General features: G+C 52.1%; 5 protein-coding genes across 5 annotated transcripts; 3 read left to right on the top strand and 2 right to left on the bottom strand.

The window, feature by feature from the left end:
* Positions 1–719: 719 nt before the first annotated feature.
* SNOG_12262 (hypothetical protein) lies at positions 720–924 on the top strand (the record flags this gene model as incomplete). The annotated part of the gene is made up of 2 exons (XM_001802436.1): positions 720–847; positions 888–924. The coding sequence occupies 2 exons, from the start codon at positions 720–722 to the stop codon at positions 922–924; spliced, it is 165 nt and encodes a 54-aa protein (XP_001802488.1).
* An 871-nt stretch (positions 925–1,795) lies between these two features.
* SNOG_12261 (hypothetical protein) lies at positions 1,796–2,368 on the top strand (the record flags this gene model as incomplete). The annotated part of the gene is made up of 1 exon (XM_001802435.1): positions 1,796–2,368. The coding sequence occupies one exon, from the start codon at positions 1,796–1,798 to the stop codon at positions 2,366–2,368; it is 573 nt and encodes a 190-aa protein (XP_001802487.1).
* A 1,278-nt stretch (positions 2,369–3,646) lies between these two features.
* Positions 3,647–5,534, top strand: SNOG_12260 (hypothetical protein; the record flags this gene model as incomplete). Its single annotated transcript, XM_001802434.1, has 4 exons — positions 3,647–3,804; positions 3,852–3,921; positions 3,976–4,656; positions 4,746–5,534. The coding sequence occupies 4 exons, from the start codon at positions 3,647–3,649 to the stop codon at positions 5,532–5,534; spliced, it is 1,698 nt and encodes a 565-aa protein (XP_001802486.1).
* A 773-nt stretch (positions 5,535–6,307) lies between these two features.
* SNOG_12259 (hypothetical protein) lies at positions 6,308–7,432 on the bottom strand (the record flags this gene model as incomplete). Its single annotated transcript, XM_001802433.1, has 1 exon — positions 6,308–7,432. One exon carries the CDS (start codon positions 7,430–7,432, stop codon positions 6,308–6,310), a length of 1,125 nt encoding a protein of 374 aa, XP_001802485.1.
* A 120-nt stretch (positions 7,433–7,552) lies between these two features.
* Positions 7,553–9,112, bottom strand: SNOG_12258 (hypothetical protein). Its single transcript, XM_001802432.1, has 4 exons — positions 8,897–9,112; positions 8,235–8,785; positions 7,950–8,187; positions 7,553–7,899 (listed from the first exon to the last, which is right to left on the bottom strand). The coding sequence occupies exons 1-4, from the start codon at positions 8,998–9,000 to the stop codon at positions 7,776–7,778; spliced, it is 1,017 nt and encodes a 338-aa protein (XP_001802484.1). The 5' UTR covers positions 9,001–9,112; the 3' UTR covers positions 7,553–7,775.
* Positions 9,113–9,181: the final 69 nt, after the last annotated feature.

The following is a 9,181-nucleotide window of genomic DNA, read 5'->3' as shown; positions in this document are numbered from 1 at the left end:
AGAGGGAACAGTCGGTGAACGAACACAGTCCCCAGATCCAACTTTTCTTGAAGGGTTTTTCGTGGCCAATGGCAGCAGAGCCAAGGCTGACCTCAGCGCATGCCGGAGGCCGGGTCAGCCCACCGAGAGTCGGCCCTCTCTCGCAACTGTTCGCACCCGGACACGCTCGAGAAACATGTGCACGTTGGCGAATGCTGGCCAGTCTGTGGTTGCTAATGGCTGGTCGACTATCTGCCACTGCGCCTTCGCTCCTCGAGGCCCGACGTGTTTGTCGGCAAGTCGCGCAGCGCAGCGCAGGATCGGAAGGAATGTCTCATGTCTGCCCCTGTGCCGCCTCAGCTTCGAAACACTTGCACCCCAAGAGTCGCTTCTGCGCATCGTGACGGCTTCCTGTGTCTTGTGTATGGCTTGACAAGGAAACATTATGCAGTTCACCAAAGGTCAGGTCATTGACGAAACAGATCACGTTTTGCACACGCCCTCCCCTGGCGGCGCTTACAAGACCACAATTGAGAAATAGCTGCCACTCCCGACACTAACCTTCGTCGCCTTCGTTTCTTGCCCTTCGACAGTGTTGCATCCATTCACTTCTCATCCATCTAATATCGGCAGCCGGCTGCATTGTACACTCCGCGTCACGCTCTTCACGTCCCTTACGCTGCGCACTCTGCCAACCGCATTTACCCTAGCCCATCCCAACACCGGCCACCGACTTCATCATGGCTTTCGAATGGCTCGCGCCGATCCTGACCCCTACCGCCCTTCGCTCAGTGCAGGCGGATGCTCGCCCAGTTATCACATTGTTCCTCGTCATATTTGGTCTCTCCATATTCGGCGTTCTGATCTGGTACATCCACTTCGAAACATCAAAAGCATACCCTAAAAAGGTCGATCCGAACAAGAAGAAGGCCGGAGGACTTTTAGGCTTCATGAAGAAATAAACACCCGACGGCCGAACGCTTGTTTGCAACTGAACCAGCCTTGGACACATCGCACGCGCATATACCCACCATCTAATCGCCGCGCACTCGTCCGAATACGTCTGTCTCTCTTGCCAAACAAAATCTGGACAACCTCGAGGCACAGAACAGCACGAGCACCATAAATCATTCCTCGGACTTGCGAGTTTCCAAGCAGCAAAGAGCTTTTTGATGCCATATGATTTGTCCGTCATTTCAGCGAGCATATTCCGTAGTTGCATGCCAGGCCCATTTCAGTTCGATCTTGGTATCATCGACAGTTTAAATTCATACGTATATAACTTTCAAAACATTTAGCTCTCTCATTCAGCAACGCTTCCGAAACAATTCGGCTTTTGTGATGTGCCTCCGACCTTTTCTATACAATGACGTACAGGTGGCCAAGTCATTTAGCTCCATCTAGCAATGATGAGCAGGAACCTGTGGAGTTGATTGATAACACCTAAGCCATCTAAGAAGTGTGACGACGTGAAAAATACACCCGCATTAGACTTGCTATAAAGGAAGCTCTCTTTGGCGACATTATCACGACACCTATCCAGCTTAAATCATGACATCCCACGATAATTATACGCTTCCGCTGCAAAGCAAAGTGGCCATCGTTACGGGCGCTTCTCGAGGCATAGGGGCAGGAATCGCATTGGAGCTGGCTCGTAGGGGAGCCAAGGTAGGTGGAACGAACAGCAAGTCATCACAGATGGAGAGGCTTATATGCATATCAGATCACACTGGTTTACACGTCTCCAACAAGCAAACAGCTCACCGAAAAACTTGTACTAGACATCAAATCTCTCAAGAATGGCAGCGATGCAAAGATGGTCCAGGCAGATCTTTCCAGGATAGATGCGCCAGAAAAGATTGTCGTGGCCACCCTCGAAGCTTTTGGAGATGAAATCGACATTCTCGTGAACAATGCGGGAGTCCTCACAGCGAAGCCGGTAGCAGAAACGACGGCCGAAGACTACGCAGCTATATTCGACGTCAACGTACGAGCACCACTGCTCATGACCAAAGCAGTCGTGCCCCATCTTCGAGCTCCAGGACGCATCATCAACATGTCGAGCGTAGGAGCTCGGATGGGGCCTCCACAGTTTGCACTGTATGCTGCCTCCAAGGGCGCGATTGAGGGCATGACACGAAGCTTAGCTCAGGAGCTGGGCGATGCAGGACACACAGTCAACGCCGTCGCTCCGGGTCCTACACAGTCAGAGATGCTAGATGACGTGCCCAAGGACATTGTCGAGAATCAGCTCAAAACGACGGCAGTAGAACACCGTATTGGTACTGTGGACGATGTGGCGAGGGTAGTTGCCTGGCTGGCTAGCGAGGATGCGCGATGGATATCGGGCCAGTGCATTTCCGCCTCTGGAGGTTTCTTGATGATCTGAGATGTGGCTGATGCCGTTGTCGTCGTTTCGGAGAAGAGGTACCTGTGTGGCGATGTTTGATGCCCAGACTTCACATGTTTCGATCGATGTAAATAGACAATGGCGTGCATCTGCGCGTTGCGTGATGCTGCGCGGTGAATAAATGGAAGCCTTGAAACAATCCGAGCGATAGATAGATGGCGCGCGATTGCTTAACGTATATCGGTCGAGACAGACATGATTTCAGACATGCAATAATTGTCGTACGTCGGGTGTGTACGGACAAGAGTCGGAGTTTTCAAACCGCATCAACCCGGAGGTAGTAACTCGAAGTAGAGAACCATGAGCGAGAAGATCACCTGTCTTATCCATGGCATTCGGTGCTTGGCCCTTGGTGTGGAGACTCAGGCGGCTCAATCCGCATCTGCAGCACCCGCGCCCAAACTGCATCGGGGGGGTTAAGGTGAGCGGTCGGACGATATTGGCGGCCCTAGAGACAGCGCCACTGCGCCAGTTGTGTTCCTCGGAGTGGTGGAGGGTCTTTTCGGATGGGTGGTGGTCGGCAGATGAATAAGCGCCATCGACCTTCAGACGTAGCGCGTGTCAGTCCCACTCTCCAACGCCTATGAAACACGCCCCTCTGCAAGTTCGCATAGCAAAGGCGACCTGCCATGGCCACTCAGGTTTCAGAGCATGACCTGGGCTAACCTCTAGTCCCGGCGGGCCCATGTTCAGCCTCCCATTCGCTAGCTTGCGGCTCTTCGACGCGCTCGCGAAAGACGCTTTCCCATCTTGTTGCAGCTTGGGATGGCAGAGTCGAAAAAAGGTGGTTCGATTTCTGCTACCGTTTCGCTGTCTGCGTTAAGCCTGGGTACCTGTCTCCACGCACCCTGAACCGATGTCCACTTGGCTCTGCCACTGATTTCCTAACCACTATTACCGCAGCCCACCCTCCATCCATGCTTGCACTGCTTTGCGTGTGCTTATAGACTTTGTTTCCCCCTTTGGTGCAGTACGTTGACCCGTTTTCATGCCGGTGCTTCTTTAGCCGGGTGACCGAGAGCTTTCTCTCTTCTGTACATTATCTTCTCCTGTGCGGGCACCTCTTAGTATGTCACTCCACGCTGTCGCCGGCGCTGCTCATGGCGAGAACGACCACCTTCATACGATGCTAATCTGCGTTTTAGACTTCTAGACATTCTTTAAAATCATCTTTACACTTCGGCCACTTTCAGCAGGTCTGAAGATCGACGGCACCAAGTCCAGGCATCGCGCCTCTACAATACTCCACATCCAACCATGTCCTTCACCACCAGTCTCACCGGCCGAGAGCGCTCAAGATGGCCACCACTCACGCGCATGCTCATGTCTGGCGAGATGTCCGACGAGCGACCACGTGCCTTGACAAGAAAAGAAAAGTTCGATGTTTGGATGGTCAACGAGGGCTACAGACGATTGTATGTCGGTCGCAAAACTACCGTGGGCAGCAACTAACGTGCGATAGCTTTGTGTTCGCATTCATGATACTGCATGTCTTTGTATTCACCTTTGGAATGATGCATTATTCGTTAAAGGTACGGCTGGCATGTCCTTTCCGCATGCTGACTAGCCTTGCTCACACATCGTAGGATACGTCCATCGGCTCAAGAGCGCAATTCGGCTTCACTTTCCCAGTCGCCCGTTCCGCTGCTCTAGTACTGCACGTTGATGTAGCTTTCATCCTGTTTCCTGTTTGCAGGAATCTAATCTCCATGGCCCGTCGAACTCCATTGAACGACGTAATTCCTTTCGACAAGAACATCACCTTCCACAAGCTGGTCGCTTGGTCCATCGTATTCTTCTCCTGGGTGCACACGGTTGCGCATTGGAACAACTTGGCTCGATTTTCTGCTGGCAACAATCTCGGCTTCATGGGCTTTATCCTGGCCAACCTTGCCACCGGTCCCGGATGGAGTGGATATGTCATGCTAATCGCATTGATGGCAATCGCGTTTACTGCCGCTGAAAAGGCACGACGAGCCAACTTCGAGCGCTTCTGGTACACTCACCATCTATTCATCGTCTTCTTCGTGTTTTGGTCCATTCACGGTGCCTTCTGCATGATCAAGCCTGATTTTGCGCCCTTCTGCGACGGAATCGGTGTCTTCTGGGAGTACTGGATGTACGGTGGATTCGCGTACCTTGGTGAGCGCATTGCTCGCGAAGTTCGAGGACGACACAAGACATACATATCGAAAGTCATTCAACATCCTAGCAATGTATGCGAGATTCAGATCAAGAAGGAGCACGCTAAGACTCGCGCTGGTCAGGTAAGCATTTTCCGATGTTGCTTCTCTCTCTCAAGTGCTAACGTGTCCAGTACATTTTCATGTGTTGTCCCGAAGTATCAATCTGGCAGTACCACCCCTTCACGCTTACCAGCGCGCCCGAGGAGGACTACATCTCGATCCACATGCGTATGGTTGGTGACTTCACACGCGCGGTCGGCAAAGCACTCGGCTGCAATATCGACAAGAAACCTGCTGGGGAAAAGGGCGAGAAGGGTGGTAGCAGCGAAGAAATTGCGCTCCGCCAAATCCTGCCTCGAGTCTATATTGACGGACCCTTTGGTTCGGCGTCTGAGGATGTCTTCAAGTTCGAAGTTGCCGTTCTTGTTGGAGCCGGTATCGGTGTTACGCCATTCGCGTCTATTCTGAAGAGTATCTGGTACCGGATGAACTATCCGCAAGGCCGCACCAGATTAAGGAAAGTCTACTTCTTTTGGATCTGCAGAGATTTCGGATCATTTGAGTGGTTCAGATCCTTGCTGCTAGCCATTGAGGCCCAGGATATCGACGATCACATTGAGATCCATACTGTAAGCTTTTTCCTTCACTCCTGCTATCGCACAACATCTGACATCTACCTCCAGTACCTCACCGCCAAAATCAAGGCAGACGACGCGACCAACATCATGATCAATGATGCAAATGCCGAACAAGATGCCATCACCGGTCTGCGCGCTCCCACCAATTTCGGTCGACCCAACTGGGACATGATCTTCAAGTCAATCCGCAAGATCCATTCTCCAGCAGAGGCCGGTGTTTTCTTCTGTGGACCTAAGGGACTAGGCTCAACGTTGCACGTCAAATGCAACATGTACTCTCAACCTGGATTTAATTTCGTGTGGGGCAAGGAGAATTTCTAGTCACGTAGAAGAAGTAAAGGAGGAGGTTTAGAAGCACCCCCGATATGTGAGGGTTTTCTGCATACAGCGTCAAAACTACTACTACTATTGTACATAATTCCTGTCTCACACGCATCTTGGTAGCGTAGATAATACACCAGTATCGCACTGAGTGCGGCTGGGCTAAGTTGATTTCGGCATATTTCACGAGACCATGTTTTCGCATGCATGGCAGCACAAACGGTAGATTAATCCAAAGACTGGCAAATTTCAAGACTTCGCCAAGTGAAATATGGCCTGATAATATCATTCTTCGTGCCTGAGCGGCGGCCGCACAGCCGGCATGGTGTCATGTCGATTATGCATTAGAGCCGCTCAAACACGTCGAGACGCTCATCGCTTCACCACAAATCCTACTCGGACTTTGGCATTCTCGAAAGGCCGTAGGTCCGGGAACTCACCAACACTGGTCTGTTCCACATTTCCTGTCTCTGTGGAAGTCTGGATCAACACTGTCACATTGACTGCCGTTCATGCTACATGGGTGACGGAGCTTGGTACGCTGGTCAAGCCTTTTGTGTCGCAAAGCCAAGACCAGATAAGCCATGGAAGTTGTTACGGAAATATGGGGAGAAGGGCTCGAGAGCAGTTGGGATGCCGGAATTCAACTTGCATGGTCATGGATCTGACAGGACGAATTGGTGGTGCGCGTTCGCAGCAGCATGAGGCGGACACTGTTTACCCTATGTACATGCTCACTCAAGAGAACAAAAGTGACAACTCGAGCCACTGTTCTATATTCCGTCTTCAAGATGCTTCTTCCAGCCCATTTCCTTCCATCCTCCAATGTCTACTAAACCCTCAATAACCTTCTTTCCTTGCTCTATGGCAGCTCCAACACTGAAGTCATGCGCAGCAACTACCCAAATCTCATCTCTCTCAGCGAACTTTCTTGTTCGCCAAATCGAAGCGATGGCGATTTCGGGCTCAGAATGCATACTCTCCTTCGAATACGGTGGCCGAGCTGTACGTTGCGGATCCTGAAGAAGGGTAGGATGGTGAAAACAATCGCCGGCCAAGAGCACAAACGTAGATTCCGTGTTGGATATGGAAGTGGTTCGTATGAGCATCATCTGATGGCCTGCCGAGTGTCCCGGCGCATCCACTAGAAAAGCGCTCCCATCACCCCAGATATCGAAGGCGCGATCGAAAGCACCAAGTCCCATCCACTCGGGTTTCTTGAGATCTGTCCCTGCGTACAATCCCTTCTTCATGCCCTCCAAGACTTTGCCCGCTCGATTGTCGTTTGCTGCCTTCAACAACTCATCTGGGATGTACGCTTCGATAATCTTCCGACTCCCATCTACCGGTAAGGTATCGCTGAGCGTCGGGGCTCGAGGCTCAATTGGATATCCAGGGCGTGCATAAGTGCAGCACGTAGGCCCGATCCACATCTCCCCGTTGCTAAAGCCCGCTTGGGCACCATCGCCAACATGATCGAAATGCATGTGTGAGAATATGACTGCTTTGATGTTCTCTGGCTGTTGTGCCGTCGAGCCATGGTCTTTGAGTATATCCGCTGGAGACTGAGGCTCGCACTTGAACTGCGGAAGCACGTTCTCCTTGAGCAGAGGCGGTAGGTTTTCCAAATCTTTCCGCATGCCGAGGTCGAAGATATACTTATTTCCAGTAGCCACATGTTCAATTAGGAAGACGTAATCCGGGGCGTAGAATGATTCTTGCTTGGAGTCCCTGGCTACAGATGCAGGCTTGACTGAGTCGTTAGGCTGATCTGGCCCAGGAAGGATAGTCATGTCATTGGGGATGTAAAGACCTCCTGCCTGTAGGAGATAAACCTTACATGTTGCGGTGGACGAGGGTATGGGGTGCCATGGCAGATCAGGAGGCGGTGTGGCCATGATGGCTAGAGGAATGATATGCCCGGATACAGACGAGATGTGGGAAGATACAACGAGGCTCACACGCACCAGTTCTCTTAGCTGTCATCGGTTCACTTTGTCAATGACGTCACAGTGAAATTAGTGAAGACAAAATGCAATGGGCTGCGCTAGTTGTAGGATATACAGACACGATCTCGATGAGCTGACAAAATCCTCCGCTGTATATATTGACGAAATAACCCAGGCGCAGCATTTACGCAGCGCTTCCATCTGACCACCAAAAAGATCCCTGGCATGCAAATATTTCACAGATGGAACAAAATGTGTACACAACAAGATATGAAGGGCCCCGTGGGCCAGTTCATTTGACGAGAACTGGCGCGACTTTGCCAGCCTTTTGTGCAGCAATGTCGGCAAGCTTCTGTAGCTTTTCCGCCCGAATCTGTCGGAAATATCTGAAGAGCAAGATGAAAGACAGCTCGATCCTGCGGTGCGTGTCAGTGTGAAGTTGCAAAGGAAACGTTGGTGTGCATACCTTTCCTTGGTCATCATGAGGAATCCTTGGACAAGCAGACCCTTGAGGATCTGAGGCCCAATTCCCTTGAATAGTGCCATGGGACCCTCGTGTTGGATAATGTATTGCATGACCTCGGTGAAGGACTTGAACGGCTTGCCGTTTCTCGCTGGTGGTGGCTTTGACTGTAAACCGACTTTGGCTACGATGAGCGGCTGCGTAGCAACGGTAGCCAGCATCTTTGACAGCGATCCGAGGACTAGCACTATTAGCGGCGTGTGGTTTGCGATGGCGTTCTGTACCCACGAAATGCTTCCCAAGGCTTCAGTGTCTTCTTGCCGGGGTACATGCCCTCTCGTAACCGCTGGTAGGCACCATATGTGATGGCCGGGTTCACGACGAGTATCAAGCTGGCGCGCAAGCCGCGCCAGAGCCCAGTCCAGCCGTCTTCGCCTTCAATGACATCCATGGCGGTCGCCAGCATTCCCTTGCGCTCATGCTTGCTCATGGTCTGTTGTCGTGTTGTCACGACGGCGACGGGGATGGTAAACAGCTGGGCCAGGGCTCCAGCTACGGCGCCGAGCGACAGCTCAATTGCTGTGCCCGGTGCCGTATCCGCGGCGCGTCGCGCCATGTAGAGTGTGCGAACGACGGTATACCAGTAGAAGTAGGCAAAGTTTGTCGATGCAACACCCAGGAGCGAGCCTGCCATGCCGGCATAAAGACCAGCGATGCCCTCATGCTTGACCACCTTCCTTATCGCGTCGACAGCGCTGTCGTAGTGCTCGTGGTCGGCGGGGTTCACAGACGTGGACGTGGGCGAGCGCTTGACCTGCACTTGTAGTCGTGTTTTGATGCTGCGGATATGTTAGCCGTTGATGCACACCGAGTGTGTACCTCTACCCGGCTGAGGCACATGTGCGAGCGAGCGAGAGAGCAAGTGAAGGAGCAGAAGAAAGACGGCTTACAGGTCCAGCGGGTAGACGAGCGTGTTTGCAATGACTGCACCCGCAGCTCCAGCCACGGCATTGCCCCATGGCGGCAGTACCTCGACTTTGGATTGTCCAGCCATTGTGAAGATAGCGAGATAGCGAGATAGCGGGATAGCGGGATAGCGGCAGGTTGCGCGAATGGCGCGCCGAACGAGAGGTGAAGACGGCCGCAAAGAATGCGATCGGATAAGGGTATCAATGAAAATACACGCTGAAGGAATATCTCACACCGAAGATGTTAATCAAAGCTAAATCAAGAAT

Source organism: Parastagonospora nodorum, assembly GCF_000146915.1.
Source record: "Parastagonospora nodorum SN15 chromosome Unknown scaffold_21, whole genome shotgun sequence".
NCBI lineage: Eukaryota > Fungi > Ascomycota > Dothideomycetes > Pleosporales > Phaeosphaeriaceae > Parastagonospora > Parastagonospora nodorum.
This window is presented reverse-complemented; position numbering and strand designations above follow the sequence as displayed.